Genomic DNA, 16,648 nt, shown 5'->3' with positions numbered 1-16,648 from the left:
AGCCATTTTAGGCAATCATAGATTGAATTATAGTGGCTCTGTGGTAATTCATTAGCCTCAGATCTCTAACCATTGTACCATGAGGGCAGGGAGGAAATAAAATAAAGAGTGGAGCATTGTAGAGTTTGAATTCTTTGAAATTCTTCTCATTGTTGGGCATTGTTCTTTCACCTCCAGGAAATAGTTACATTAGCAACTGGGTGGCAGTAGGACAGGGTAAACTGAGGGACTTGGGATTAAGCGTTTAGTAGTGTGCATGTGAGTTTGTGTGTGCGCGTGTGTACGCACATACAAATGGAAGGGTAAGTCAGGCCACATATCTAAGCCAGAATGTTCACAGAGAGCAAAAATGACAAGTAGGCATTGGCCCATTACTGCAAGGATACACATCCAGAAGATTCAGCTAAGGAAGGAGGAGCAGGCAGGTACTTCAGTTACAGGCAGTCAAGACTCAAATCCAAGAGGTGAAAGAGCAGGCAATGGAGAACAAGGGGTCAGAAATAAAAGGCCATTAGAGTCTGTGCAGTAAATATTCAAGGTCCATGCAAAGCCTTTATATAATGGGAAGGGGTCCCAAGGGCAAGATGACATCTTCTTGACTGGTTTCAGTTGTGGCTAAGCATGACTGTGACACAAGACAAAGAGATACACCTGACTGGAAGAAGTTTACTTCAAAAGCATTTATAGGCAGATGAATTTTTTTTTTTTTTTAGTAAATCAACAGTGCAAATTGGGGGCATTATGTCTTAAAGCAGCTCTAACTTACTAAAGCTTACTAGGCCTTTTTGTCTTGGCTACTACAACATTAACCTGCATAACATTGTTCTGTTTGTCTCTGTGGGCACTGATTCATAATTGGCAGTACTGAAGAGGAGTTGGAAGACTGGTGGAGTAAAAGGTTTGAGTTTCTGGTTTGAGGGGTACCTTCCTCTTGATCTTGTTTCCATCTTTTGCTCTGCTTTTTGGGACCCAAGGGGCACACCTAAGGAGACTCTTTGAGATTTTTCAGAGACCTGCATATACAAGACAATCACATTTTTCTCTCATTCTGTTGACTTTCACGGCTTACGTTTGGTGGATGGTTATGCTAACAAACCCTTGGTCTCTTTATTGTTCTTCCAAATACTTGCTCTGCATAAGAGGTCAAGGTGGGAGTTGGGAGGTTGGGGGGATGGGGTTTTGGGATGGAGGGGATGTAAGAGTGTGAAGAGAAGGTCTCATCCCGCCAAATCTACTTTGAGAATTCTATGGTTTTTCACACCACGCGCCTGACTCTTGAAATGCTGATTGTACATTGTGGTTGGACCTGAGATGAGGGCATAGGAGTGTGTCTATTTAAAGTTGTTGCCTGAAATTTCAAGCCAGAGGAGTTAACTGGAAAGAACAGAGGGCTAGTGAACTTGAAATGTGAGTTCTACTCCCAGCTTTGTCACCAAGTCACTGGGACCTCAGGCAGATCATGTAACCCTTCTGTGCTTTAGTTTCGGCTGTGTCATTGAACAGGCATTAACATAAATGATCATCAAGAATTTTTGATGACATGAGAAAATGCTCATATCAATATAATATTAAGTGGAAAAAATAGGTCATAGACTCAATTAAGAAACTTGCCTAGTATCATCAGATTAGTAATTGTCCAGCAGAAACTCAACCCATGGTCTTCTTAAGTCTTCTTATTCCATGCCCTCAAGCACCTGATTTCACTGTCTTAAATTGACTCAGTGGAAGGAAAGCTTGAGAAGGGGAAGAGGGGAAATATATATAGTTTACTCTTTGGCAAGAGGCAAGATGGAACTGCTAGCTTAAAGAAAAAAAATGCATGTTATTTAATTTTTTTCCTGTTTGCAATGTTTTCTTCCCCTTCCTGGGGAGTTTTGCCTTGGGGTAGGAAACTCTTAGCACATACAGGAGTTTATTCCTCCCAAACATAATCTAAATACCTATGAATAGTCACATTAAGGCATGTGTTTTTTGTTTTTGTTTTTTGGTAACTCTAAATTCCAGACGTGTGGCAACTAAAGATGAGTATTTATTTGTTAATTTGGTTCAAATGATCATTCTAGCTCTTCAAACATGAAAGTGAATGGGAATAAGTACTGAATTGTGATAGACAGTATTATGCTCCCCCCAAAGATGTCCGTGTCCTAACCCCTTGTATATGTGTAGCCTTACACAGGAAAAGAGACTTTGCAGATGTGATTAAGTTAAGGATTTTGAAATGGGGCTATGATCCTGGATTACCTGGGTGGTCCAATATAATCACAAAGGTCTCTATAAGAGGGAGGCAGGAGACTTACCACCAGAGAAGATATAACAAAGGAACAGGGGTGGGAATGATGCAGCCATGAGACACAGAATTCAAGTGACCCCTAGAAGCTGGAAAAGGCAAAAAACAGATTCTCTCCATGTGTCCAGAAAGAACACAGCCCTGCCAGCACCTTGATATTAGCTCTATAAGATCTATTTTGGACTTCAGACCTCTAGAATTGTAAGATAATTAGTTTGTGTTGTTTTAAGCCACTCAGTTTGTGGTAATTTATTACGGTAGTAATACACTTATGATGCTTCTAGAGTTGTATGTGACTCCCATTATAGACAGTAATCACATAAGAATTTTCAAGGGAAAATCTTTTATTCTAAACTTGATTACTGAGGCTGTACACCTCTTCAAACTGGAGATAACTGCTAAAAGTTATGATGACTGGGAAATTTACAGGATGGGTCAAATATAGAGAAATATCCTGTTTTGCTTTGTAAACCAAATTTAGACAAATCAGTTTATCTTGGGCACGTTCAATGCCTTACTGTAAAGTTTATCTGTGTACAGCAGAAGTGAGAAGAGGACCAATGAGCTGAAAGATAACTCAATCAATCCACTTCCTCCGTCTTTGCTTCAGTGCTTCATACAGGAAATCTATTGCTGTGTCAAGTTCCAGAGAAGTTTCTTCTGTTCCAAGTTACTAATCAGGCTGAAACACATAGAATTGACGGAAGGGGCTATGAGGAAAGAAGTGTCGTCGTGCTGCTAATGGGCTAAGAGGATCCAGCACGGAGAAGTGGACGAGAGAGAGCCTCACCATGTCCATAGCTCCTTTTACACCTGTGTGGAGGAACAGTGCTGAGTGAAGGGCAGAAAATAAGAAAGCAGAAATGCCCTGCACTTGGATAACTTCTGATCTTCAGCTACTACTGATTTTGACTCTCTTCTTAGTTGCAGGTGGGTTTGAATTCTCTTTGGGAGGGTGACAGGAGAATGACTGGTGAGAAACCTGGTCTAAGCTTTTCCTGAGCTTTCTTTGCCTTTTTTATGAAGCAGAGCATGATAAATGCCATCTGAGATATGGGGGATGGGGTTTCCATCTAAATTTACTTCACTTTATTATTCTTATTTTCCTCTTTGTCTTATTTTATTTTGTGTCCTACTATACTCTACATATCTCAATAATTTGCCCCACTGCCCATTTCCTTATTCCCCCTCCCCCTTTTTTGAGCGAGACAGAATAAATTAATTTCTAGTAGCAATTCAAGTCACCTGAAAAAAGTGGCGCTATTTTCGTCTCCCCCTCTTAAAAAACTTAAATAATAATCCCAACCTATTTATGCCCATATTGTTAACAGTATAAATTAGGAAAGTTTATTGCTTTCTTGTCACTTTCGATGACCAGGCACTTTTAAAAATATAATACGTTCCGAAGTTTGGTGGTGCGTCTGTGATGTAGGTCTGTATTTATCTTTAACATGTGTGGGCTCTCAGAGACAGTTTCTGGGTTAGAAGACACGTTCTTCAACATCTAGCTTCCTGCAGGAGTTGTGGAGAACTTGGGGCTATTGCGGGGCTGTCAGGGTTTCACTATAGAGGGTTGGTAGGAGTGGGAGGGAGTTTTCAGGTTTCACTTGTAGTAGGTGGAAGCAGCTGCAAGGAAACATTTGGTTTTAAATTTTATAGTTTGGTAATTGAAGGAAGAAACGTATTTTTTCTCATATAAATGACTTTAAAATACTGTCTTCCAGCGAAACATCTGTTTTTCTGCATGTTAATCTTACTGGTGAGCACACGTGAAGTAACTATACTGTATTACTGTACTTTTCTATGGAGCATTTTCACATACTTTTTCTCCTCTGCTCTGCACAGCAACCCAGGGAAGCAGGCATAGAAGACATTTCTCCATCTTACAAAGGTAGAAACTGAGGCATAAAGAGGCGAAATGATTTTGTCCAAGGTTACACTACTAGTATATGACAGTCAAACCCAGTCATAATATACATCTGTAAGCATCACTAAACATTTGAATAGGCAATTTTCCTCAATACTTAGTCATTATGCTTTTCACTAACAACTGCCACTAAGCCAATACTTAGTTATAAACTGAATGGAGTATTTACTCACTTAAAAAAAAATCAATTGATCTGAATCTTTCAATAGTTGAGGTCTTGTTGTAGAAAGTTCTTAAAGAAACCTGTGCAGGACCCAACTTGGCAGGGAATGTCAGCTAGGCAATGGCTATTTATGTCAAGTTGCACTATGACTTTTGGGTAAAAGAAAAAAGATCAAGATTAAAACATAATAATTTTGAATTTAATGCTTTAAAGGTTTGGATTTTAAAACTATTTCTAACCACAACTAGGCGATACTACAAATATCAAATCTCTGAAGTCTGTGCTTCTATAATTATAATGTTATCAGAATGTTTAGGATAAAGATATGGAAAAGCAAATTACTTTATGTGCAGTGATTTCGCATGATAAATTCACCATGAAATAATTCAGAATAATGATACGCAAAGCACTTGGGGCATGAGTTTATAACTTTATCACTAATATTTTGTTATTAATGCTGCCAAACAGAAATAACTCACTTTATTATACAAGACAAACTCACAAAGGAGAAAGAGAGCTAATGACTTCACTGTAAACAACATACTATTTTAAAAAATCCACTTACTTTATTTTTACTTATTTGCTTATAAATTCAAGCAGTGTGGTAGTTGATAGACAAAGTTGATAGGCAAGATTTATTAAGAAAATACCTGAGAGGGAAAAATAAAAACAATGCTAATCATCCACTGCAGAGTAAAGCTCTCCAACCCTGTGTCTAGTCCCCTTCCCTCAAACTCCCTTTACCCCACGCCACTCCTTTTTTACTTGATTCTATTGTCTTCTAGATTTTTTTCTTGTGTTCAAATTATATTTTGACGTCCCCATCAAAATCTTTTATAAAAGATTCTATCTTTTATAATGATATACAATCTCACAGATACTGAGATTATGAGTTACTGAAAAGGAATCCTCCACCTTTTTTCTTCTTTGGGCTAATTTTGACCATTTGTTATTATCTCCCAGTAGGGGGCAGGCAGTAACAAGAAGAGGAGATAAAAATCAAGGCAGGGCTGTTTGGTAGCTTCCGCAGGTTTGCAAAAAACCGAAAAAGAGATTAAAAGCAATTGAGAAAAAGAAGGTGTTTGTCCTCATTAATTTCAGTCTTCTCTTCCTTTTCTAATTTGTGATAGCTGTGAATTTACACATTATAGTAATTTTTAGGTGTGGTTTCCTCTAAACATCCATGCTTAAACAATTAATAAATGAACCAAAAGTCTTTATATAGAGTCTTGTATATAGAGTGTGTGTCTCTGTGTGTGTGTGTGTGTGTGTGTGTGTGTGTCTGTGTGAATAGGGCCTAAAAATTGTTAGCAATCTAAATTGGAGAGATCAAGCTAAGATGAAACAAATGGAGAACATTTTCAATCATTCAGTCTTGAAACTGTGTATGAATCTAGTAAAAATCCAAAGATAGGAGAAATTATGGTGGGTTGGACTTACTGAAGCCTTTATGGAAGAGATGGGTCTTGAATGATAGGTTTGGATAGATGCGGAAAGGCAGAGATAGAAAGTGGGAGGAGGAGACGTGTAGCATGGTCAAAGGCAAAGTTGTTCAGGGAGAAAAAGAACTCTTAGCTTGATGGATCAGAGATTGTTTGTTATATGACTGCAGGAAATAAGGCTGAATTTCAGGGGTCCTTGATCTCTAAACAAAGAAACTTGGATACTGTACACTAGTCAGGAAAATAATATAATAAAACAATATTTTGGAGAAAAATGTGGCATCGGTATCTCACTGAGTGGGAGTGGCACTTGGTAAAGCTTTATTGTGAAGCAGAGGCAAGAGCTCCTACCCTTGAGTTTACATTTTAGGAAGGCCCATGACATTACTGAGAGACATTGGCAGCTGAGAAGGGAAGTTTCTTTGCGGAGGAAGATGTTAAATTCAGTATAGAGAGGGCAAACACATAGGATGAAAATCCCTATGAGTACTCGGAAGTATAGCACATCCAGAATTTGTGGATGGAGGATCCCACAAAGAGAGTACACATGAAGAGATAAAAATAATAGAATAAACTCTAGAGATTTTTGGATTTGGGTCCTAGGAGTGATAATTATTTCTTCCTCTCTATAACAGAGTGTAAGATCTGAGAAGAGATGGGAAGGGAGACAATCTGCCGTATAAATGGAATGCTTCACTTTAAATAAGAGGACAGACACTCTTCTGAAATTTCAGAGTAAGACGAGAAGTTGGATGTAAGGACGCTAATAGGTTGAGGATAGAAATAAGGAAATGGGAACAAATGAGAGTTCCACAGTAGATAAATTCCCTCCCAATAAAGTCATGAGTATTTCAGTTAATGGTGCTAGTTAATAGGATAATTCAGTTTTAATTTGGTTTTATGTTGTATCTGAATAGGGATTAAAATATAGTAACTTTTAATATATACTTTTGCCTCTTCCCCCTTGTTGTCATCAACACACATTTGATAATTCCTAAATGGGATTAGGGAGCAGATCTGTGGTTATGAAATGACTTTGGACTGTGTGATGCTAATTGCTCCTAAGAATCAAACCATTACTTTTTTTTATAGTTATAAACATTAAAAGTTGAGTTTTGAGCAGAGAATGTTTATTAGCGAGGACCCTTGGAAGAAACAGCTGGAAAGTAGGACAAGGGAGCAGAGGGAGAAGTCCATCAGCAATCTTAACCATGACCCTCATCTGACCCCTCATGGGGGTCTCTAGAGTTAGAGTCGCTCCAGAGAGACTCTGCATTGAATCAAAATGGCTGGGGCTTTATACCTCCAAATTAGTCAACGGATGTGGGCTGCCCTGGGAAAAGTCTGACTGTGCGTGAGATAACTGAGGTGATCTCCGAAGATGCTGAGAACTGAAGGCTGGCTGCTGACAGTGCTCCTATACCAGCAGGAGCAGAAATTCATTCCTCGAATAGGATTCGGGTACACATACTATCTCCATCATAGCTGCCATTTCCAGGGCTCTTCATTCCTTCCTGAATTTCTGAGTTTCTGTCTGGTGTTATTTCCCTTCAACCTAAATAATTTCTGTTATCATCACTAGTAGTGTAGTTCTGCTGGTGAGGAGTTCTCTTAGTTTCATTTTATCTGAATATGCTTCATTCTTGCATATTTATTCTTGCATATTTTTGCTGGATGTAGAATTCTGGTTGACCTTTTTTTCTTTCAGCACTTTAAAAATGTTGTTTCACTATTTCTGATGAGAAGTTGGCAGACTCAAAACATTGTTCCTCTGACTATAATGAGTCATTTTTTTTCTGGCCGCTTTAAAGATCTCCTTATTGTCAGTTTCACCACATATAATGTGTCTATGTATAGTTATTTTCATATTTTCCTGCTTGAGGATTACTGAGATTCTTGAATCTGTAAATTTATGCTTTTCAGTAAATTCAGGGAAATTTTTAATCACTGTTTTCTTCAAATATTTTATCTATCAACTTTCTATGCTACTTCATTGCAGGTCCCTATAGCTATTATAGGTTGTTTTTTTCAGTTTTTTTTTTCTCTCTGCTCTTCAGATTGGATAACTTCTATTGATATATTTTTAAGTTTGCTAACAACTTCCTCTCTCACTTCTCTTAACGCCATCCACTGAATATTTTATTTCAGATATTGTATTTTTCAATTTTAGAGTTTCCATTTATTTTGTAACTTGTCTCTTTTCATTCTGTTGAGATTTTTTGTTTTTTCATTCATTGTGAGTCTATTTTCTTTTATATCACTGAGCATAGCTTAATATTTACTTTATGGTCCTTTTCTGATAATTGCAGTATCTGTGTCAATTTGAGGTTGATTTCTCTTTAATGTATTTTTTTTCTTCTAAGAATGGGCCACATTTCCCTGGTTCTCTGTAGGGTGAGTAATTTTGTTTAGATTGTGAATATTACATCTTAGAGGCTATATTCTATTATATTACTTTGTTGATTTTTTTCCCCCAGAAAACATATACCTTGGTGGAACTCAAACTAAAAACTCTCTCAGACAGTATTTTATTTCATTATTTTTTAAAAAAAAATTATTTATTTAGGCTGCACCAGGTCTTAATTGTGGCATGCGGGATGTTTGTTGTGGCACGCGGACTTCTTAGTTGCGGCATGTGAACTTTTAGCTGCGGCATGTGAAATCTTAGTTGTGGCATGCATGCAGGATCTAGTTCCCTGACCAGGGTTTGAACCCGGGCCCCCTGCATTGGAGCGTAGAGCCCTACCCACTGGGCCACCAGGGAAGTCTGATCTCTTGGACAGTATTTTAAATCTCAGTGCTTTTACCTTTAGCTAGTTGGCTTCAAGTGTGCCCTGCCATGTGGGGCTTGGGGTCAGCCAGAGAGGTGGGTACAGTTTATACACAGAATTTAGAACTCTAGCTCTCTGCCTCTCTCAATTTCAAGAGACCAAGGTTGCCCTGAAATTTATATTCTTGTTCTTCAGAGAACTGTGGGTTTTCTATTAGAGTTTTAGCTGTCCAGTGTCATGCCAACTGCAGCCTTTCCTGGGACTAGAAGTGGTAAATATGGGAAACTTTCTTTCTTTCAAGGATTGATACCTCTCAAGAATCTTCTTGCTTTTTCTACTTGCCAGTGGCTTCAAATAGTTGTTTTTCTATTTGGTCCAGAATTTGTGGTTGTTATGTGTGGAAGCTTACTTGTCCATAAACAAAGTAGAACTTTCTTCAAATCTATGTCTTTTTAATATCATTGTGTTTTTACCAAGTGATATTGATTTGGTTGGTTGTATTATCTTGGACATTTAGATCGAATGTATTATATTATTAAATGCCTTTTTGTTTTCTAAATTTCATCCATGCCTTGACTATTTTGGTGCTTTTCATTTTTCTCAAGAAAATCTCACTCCCCTTTCCCTCGTTTTCTAGATTCTTATATATCTCTGTATTGGACTTAAAGATCCGTCATGAGATATAATTCTAACCGTTAGCTATGTCATCTTTAAGAAATTACTTGCCCCCCCTTTAAACAGTAATTTCTTCATTTGTGAAATAAAGGAGATGCACGACACTATTGAGAAGTATTGAGTTTTCAGACAGGAAGGATTTTAGAAACTTTCAAATTAAATTCTTTCATTTTATACATGGGCAAATAAAACTCAGAAATGTTTAAGGAGTTACTAAAGACATTACCCAACTTTTTAGTGGATGAGCTGAGCTTGGAAATCCTCCATAGCACCAAAAAATAGAGGGGAAATGGATGTGGCAAGTATATGTGAGAGAATCTATGGTTTTTTAGATGTGATGTACTTGAAGTAACAGCAAGCATTCAAGTGAAGAGAAATAGCAGCTTAAGGGTTGAGATTTTTGTTTAGGAAAATAAGTCAAGGCTAGCATGTGGGCTAGTTTTTCTGTCAGTCAATAAGTAAGTGGGTGTCTGCCATGTGTCAGACACTATGCTTCATGCTGCAGATACCTGAATAAGACAGACATTGATCCTGCTCTCATGGACCTTAGAATCTGGTAAGAAAGGTAGATATTAACTAAATCATCGCAAATAATTAAACAATATGAAATGTGTAAAGAGAAGTATAGGGTGGCATGGAAATGTGTAATTGGTAAGTCTGATCTGGTCTGAGGGTCAGGGAAGACTGCCCTGTGGAAGTGAGGTTTAAGATGAAGATGAGCAGAAAATAGCTAGGCAAGGAGGGTTGAGGGGATGAACATTCCAGAGAGTCAAACAGCCTGTACGAGGGCAGAGGGAGCTAAACTGTGACTGAAGTGGTAAAACAAGGAGAAAGCAACTGTGTCGAGGCCCAATTCAAATTCTGGAGGTGGGAAAGGATGGTGAGAGAAGGTGTAAAGGGAGAGAGGAGCAGGCGAGACTTGGGGCAATACCTTTATTAAGGTGCCTGAGGAGACAGGCAGGCTTGCAAATGAGGAGACAGAGAGAAGCACAGGGTACTGGTAGAGGTGAAGGAAGGGGTTTTAGAGGGAGAGGAAAATAATAGCATCAATGTATGCCAAGCAACTCAGGAACATAAGCTCTGAAGAAAGGTCTAAAGTTTGACTGTAAAGGGCCTGGTGACCTTCAAAATTGTGGTTTGAATGGAAGGGTATAAGAGCCACAAATTGCTGACATAGAGGATGGAGTGGGGGGGGGGAACTGAGACTGTGGGCTTAGACCACTAATTCTATGTTAATTTTCTATCAACATAGGGGGAGCCTGAGTGTGTTCAAACTGTGTCATTGGAGAACAGTCAGTGATTCGGTAAAGATATTTTCCCAAACAGGGTGTTTGCATATGCAGTTTTAAATTGTTTAGTGATTTCTTTTCTTTGTCCTTGCCATTTTGTTACTTTACCATGAAATACTATGACATCTTTCCCTACAATTTATCTATTATGTAATATGGGAGTATCTGGTTATAGGATTTATTTTTGTGGTATTGACAATTTTTGAAAAAATGTTCAAGTAGTAAATAGTGGTAGATTCAAAATTATTAAATCTAGTTGTTTTTATTCTCCAAAATATCATTCTCTCTGCCTTTTATTGGCTCTCTCCTACATGTTACCCAGAGGTTGTTCTAAGCCAGTAACTTTAAGCTAGTTGCTGGACAGAGTCACCCGCAGGGCCTAAAGTATTAAAGATACAGTGGTGGCATCTTAAGCCTACTTAATCAGACCTTTCAGGGCATCTGGACTTTCACAAATCTTTGCAGGTTATTCTGATGGGAGCTAGGATTAAGAACACTGTTTTAGGTCTTTCTTCATTACCCAAACTATCCCTGTTGTCCCAGATCTACAGGCTGCTATAGATCAGATTCTGTTCACCTTCAGATTTACCCATCATCCAATGTGGACTTTAACTTCCCCAAATGATAAGGTTTCTGAGGGCCAACGCCTTGCCTTATTCATTCTACCATCCCCAGAGCTCTGCACAGCTACCTGAAGCTGAGTACGTATACTCAGAAAACGTCTGTCAACCTAAACTTCCTCAAAATGTCTCTTGTATCTGTAACCACTCTTGCCCTTTATGCTTCTCTCTCAGAAACCAAGTGTCAGTCTTCAAAAGCAAGCCTCTACTTTGCGTTTGTCTCATCTCCTCCCACTACCTTTAGGATCCTGCTTTACCAGTTAACCTCCTTCATTCTTGTAACTTCTAGCGCTCCCTCTTTCTGTCTACAAATATGCTATGTTCTCCTCTCTTCTTAAATACCCTCTCAGTCCTCATAGTTCCAGATATTGCCCCATATCTCTCTTTCAGGTTTGACATGAAAGGATAAAAGCCACTGTCCCATTCTCCCATATCTCCCATGCCTTCAAGGTCAAACTTCTTGAAAGAGCAAGTCTACATTTGTTGACAATTGCTTCTGCTTGGCCCCTTGCAATCTGTTCTACCCCTCCCTCTGTACTATAACACTACTTTCTTACAGCTCCTAAATGTCTCTGATGACCTTGTTAGCAAACCATAAAGCCTCTTAGTCCTTACTTTAAGTCCTTACTTTAAAGTCCTTACTTTAAGTCCTTACTTTAAGGACTTAAGTCCTTACTTAAGTCCTTACTTCATACACGATTTGACCTTGAGTATTTCTGTCTTGAAATCTCTTTCCCTGGCTTCAAGACACTGCATTTACTTTCTACTTTTCCTCATCATTTCTGCTAACTTCACTTCCTCCAACAGATCCCTAATTTTAAATGTTTTCAAGACTCTGGTTGTGGCCTCTTCTCTAATTTCCACAACAGAGACAGCAATTTGGCAGCCCATGGGCTGGATCTGGCTTGAAGAGACTTTTGACTGGTTCATGTAATATTTTTAAAAATTTGAATTTGTTGCCAATATTTTTAAATTGGGAGATTTTACCCCAAAACCCTGAGATAGTGTCTGGGGTTGCTGTGAGGATTAAGCTAAATGATATATATAAAACACTTAATACTGTGTCTGAATTTTACAAACATTAAAAAAAATCGTATCAATAATTATTTTGCAGTTTCCAAAGCTCTTTCATAGATATTATTTTATAACTTATTTAATTGGCCCCTACAGATAGACTTTTTGGTTGTTTCTGGTTTTTTTTTTTCTTGGAATTAAAAACTATGCTGGAATTAATATCCTAGAACATAAGGCATACCTTGGAGATATTGTGGGTTCAGTTCCAGACCACCACAATAAAGTGAATATTGCGATAAAGTGACTCATACAAACTTTTTGGTTTCTCAGTGCATATAAAAGTTATGTCTACACTATACTGTAGTCTATTAAGTGTGCAATAACATTATGTCTAAAAAACAATGTACATACCTTAATTTAAAAACGTTATTACTAAAAAATGTTAACCATCATCTGACAACACAGGGTTGCCACAAAACTTCAATTTGTAAAAATCTTAGTAAAGTGAAGCACAGTAAAAGGAGATATGTCTGTATCTTTGTATATTTGATATGCACATATATTCATGATCTGTCCACTGAACACACTGACCCTTGTGATCACTGATACACATTTGTACAACATCTTCCATGAGCTAGGGAACAAATCTGTCTTCATTAACTAGTTTTGGACTATGTGATGGTAACTGCCTCAAAAAAATTAGCCCAACAATATGGCTTTCATTAATACTGTGTCCTAATAAAATGATGCAGACTTTGTGACTATCGTCACACACGCAAAAATTATTCCCAGAAATATGGTTTTTATTATCATTGTATCCTATCCATGTTTCTTTTCCAAATGGCTAATTAGTCTCTTAGTATCATTTATCAGTGATATAAATAATCATCCTTCCCCTTACGAATTTAAATGACCACTGCTATCAGATACTAAATTCCCATATGTGTAGATAAAGCAGCTGAGGTTCAGAGAGTAATCTGTGCAAATTACAGAGGTAATAAATGGAGGAGCCAAAACGTTAGTTGATTTTCTTACTCTAATTTTGGTGGGTTTTTTTCTATTTTTGTCTCTGTTAAAACTTTGGGTTTTTACCCAATATTTTGTTTACTGAACACCTAATTAGGTGTTGTCTGCTACTAAATTAATGTATTTTAAAACATAAATCACTTTCACACTGTAAGAACACGAAATATATGTTGTGATACCAGGATCAATTGTTGACATTATTATGTTAAAAAACGTAAGTATTCTTGTGTTTCTTTGTACTTATTTTAATTTTCTTGTATAGTGACATATATAATATATATTGCAGAGTATGATATATGTGCATTTTAAAGAACAATTATACAGTGAATATCTATGTAAATTAAGACATAGACTGTTGCCAATTCTTCCTCAATTATAGCTCCCAAACTTTGCTCTAAAGGTAGCCATTATCTTTTGGGATAATCATTCTCTTTGGTGTATAATCATTCCCTGGTTTTTTATTACATTTTACCATGTACATATGTAGTCCCTAACAATAAAATTTATTTTGCCTTTTTTTTTGGTATTGTGCATAAATGGAATCATACTATGTATATTATAACTACATTTATTTAGTCAATATTATGTTTGAGATTTAACTATATTTAAGTATGTAGCTGCTGTTCATTAATATAAATAATTTTTATCATAAAGTTTTAGATGTTTGCAAAATAGTTTTTTTTCCCCTGGAAAAATTCTGGTGCAGAAATAACAAATATGATTTAAAATAAAAAATTTCGTATTTTACATTTCAGTTTCTTTCCTTTTTGGAGGCAAGGATCATGTTAATTGAAATATTAAGCTATGAGACAGATGAAGGAGACAGTTTTAACTTTAAAAGGCATGTTTCATTTTATATTGCCAAAATGGCAAACATTTATTTTTTTTTTCTCTTCTGTTTCCGTAGGAAAATACATTTGTCTCAGGGAAAAAATCCTGAAATCATTATGGGAGACTAGATTTATAGCAAAAGCTGAAACTATCTTTTTTTTAGCCCTGGTCTTTCTTCAGATCCTAGTATATGCCCTCCAGATACATGTTCTCTGCACATCAAATTACTTTTATTTGGAATATTCTCCTCTCATTCTCTTTCTTATTATCAGCTTCTTGTTCATTGGGCCATGTATTAATCACCTATCGCTGCATAATAAATTACCCCCTAACAAATATTTATATTCTCACAGTGAGCCAGCAGTGAGTGAGAGAGAAAACACCAGGACAGAAGCCACAGTCTTTTTATAACTTAATCTTGGCAGTGACATTCTATCACTTCTGCTGTATTCTATTTGTTAGAAGTGAGTTAGTAAATCCAGCCCACACTCAAGAGAAGGGGATTTTACAAAGACACGAATACCAGGAAGAGGGAACAGTAGGCGCCAGCTTAGAGGCTGCCTACAATGCCTCAGTACTAGGATAAGTTACTCAAGGTACATTTTATGTACTTTTCATTTATTGCTATTGCAATTTCACATAATTATTTGATTATTTGGTTAATGTGTATTGTCCCCATTAGATTGAAATCTCCATGATAAATGGGCATTTATTGAGTGCCTAGCTATTGTAACTGAATAAATAAATATTATTAATGCAGCTTCCAGTTTCCCTCCACCAGTCCAAAAGCTCTTATATATGTGATAGGTGGTCACTAAGATACCATCTCAATGAAAACTAGTGAAAGAAGGCAGAAAGAAACCTATTTCCTTTCTTCCAAAATTTCTTGTAAAATTAGTGCATTACTTTTCAGGTAGCTTTAGTAGAGAAAAAGATCACATGAGTCTGTTATTCCAACCATTCCTGCTTGCTATTTAGAAAATAAAATTGGGGGGAAATTGGCTATGCTTTCAATTATTCTTACAGGGGTGGGAGTACTTTTAAATTATATATCAGAAAAAAAATTGTAAATTAGGATCCCTTCCCCCAAAGTTACAAAGTTTATGGATTTTCTGGCCAATTATCATGGACTTCCACTAGTTCCCAACATGAAAATCATTGCATTAGAAGCAGAAATAGAATTAGACTATTTGGATGACAATTCATCTTATTTTCAGGACCTCTGAAGAAAACAATTCAATGTCTCTTCTTGCTTGAATCCATTCATAACTCTAAAAACTGTTGGGAAATAATACTTTTATGTCTAACCTATATCCACAATATGCAGTTTTATATAACACAGTACAAACATACTAACTAAAATGTTAAGTTTGATATTTTAAGCTTTCTGGAGCCAAAAAGTTATAGTAAAGTTTTCTATACTGTAGTTACTTCACCATACTGGTGATTAGAAAATGTTATGTGCTCAGTATAGCTAAATAAAGTTCTTCTGGCAATGTAATTTTAATTTTCTTTGTGTGATTAAGATCTCAGTCTCAGAGTTGCATTTATTTTAAATGAAACTTGAATCTTTAGGAGAGATGTACGGTTTCCTTTTTACTGGGTTTAAAACCTCAGTTTGTAATGTTCATTGGATACCTTTCACTAGTTATTCCTTACTTATTAAGTAAGGATGACAGTCTGTGTTTTGCAGAGGAGAGAACTAGAGTAAATAAATTCATTTAATTATTTATAATGATTCAGGGAAGAAGCACAGTAAGAAGTAAAACTCATATCCCTCATATTTTCCTGCCACTGCTTAATCCAAAATCGTCCAGTTCTGTATTTATTATGATAACTTGCAGAGTTTTGAAGTCTGAGAGCTTGAAACACCAAATATTTTCCTTGTGTAAAATATCAGAATATTCTCACAGATTTCAGTGTATTGAAATATATTCAATATATTTGTATTCTATGTTCCTTTTCTAAAAGAGTTGATAGTAAGTTCATTAAATGTTAAATAACAATAAAGATGACAAGATGCAAAGACCATAATAAGCAATAAGAATGACTTCTAATTAGTTCAATACTAGCATAGAAGCCTCAAGTTTTGGAGAGAAATATCAGAAGAAACGTAAAAATAAAGCTATTCTACATTATTCTCTTTTACAGCTATATGGTAATTTTATTAGAGCATAGCCAGATACTTTAAGCTACAGTTTTGCTTCAATTTTAGAATTCTTTTAGCTTAAAATTCATTTGATCAGACTCTTTACTGCTTGTTTGTATTCTCCCAAAACCTTGCCAATGAATGAAAGGGCAGAAAAATCTTTAATTTTTTGTTTTCCATCTTCATACATTAGAAATAATAATCTAAGGCACTATACTGACTAAGTATGGCATAATCCATGTTCTATTTTGGTTAATAACGGTTACTGAATCAGAGGTTTTTATCGAGAATGGTGAAATTATCAGAAATGCCTATCTCTAACTTTTTTAGTCAGTAGAGCCCAGCAGAGCACAGGATTTTACAATAGATAAAAACTGTTAAGTAGCACAAAAAAACCACGTGCTGTTTCTGAGAGCCTTTTTCACTCACTGGAGGAAGCCTTTGGAGTATGGGT

The 16,648-nt window shown here is 36.5% G+C and overlaps 1 protein-coding gene across 1 annotated transcript in view; it reads left to right on the top strand.

Annotated features, from left to right (window-relative positions):
• Positions 1-3,150: 3,150 nt before the first annotated feature.
• The window catches only part of CD200R1 (CD200 receptor 1), a gene marked incomplete at both ends in the record, with an annotated part of 31,624 nt that continues 18,126 nt past the window's right edge, over positions 3,151-16,648 (top strand). Inside the window, one exon of the mRNA XM_082839471.1 lies at positions 3,151-3,217. Within this exon, the coding sequence (XP_082695597.1) occupies positions 3,151-3,217 (67 nt within the window). The remainder of the gene's footprint in view (positions 3,218-16,648) is intronic.

The sequence above is a fragment of the Leucopleurus acutus genome (assembly GCF_964270905.1).
Source record: "Leucopleurus acutus genome assembly, chromosome: 5".
Classification (NCBI taxonomy): Eukaryota; Metazoa; Chordata; class Mammalia; order Artiodactyla; family Delphinidae; genus Leucopleurus; species Leucopleurus acutus.
Note: the sequence above shows the minus strand (reverse complement) of the source record. Positions and strands in the feature narration are given on the sequence as shown.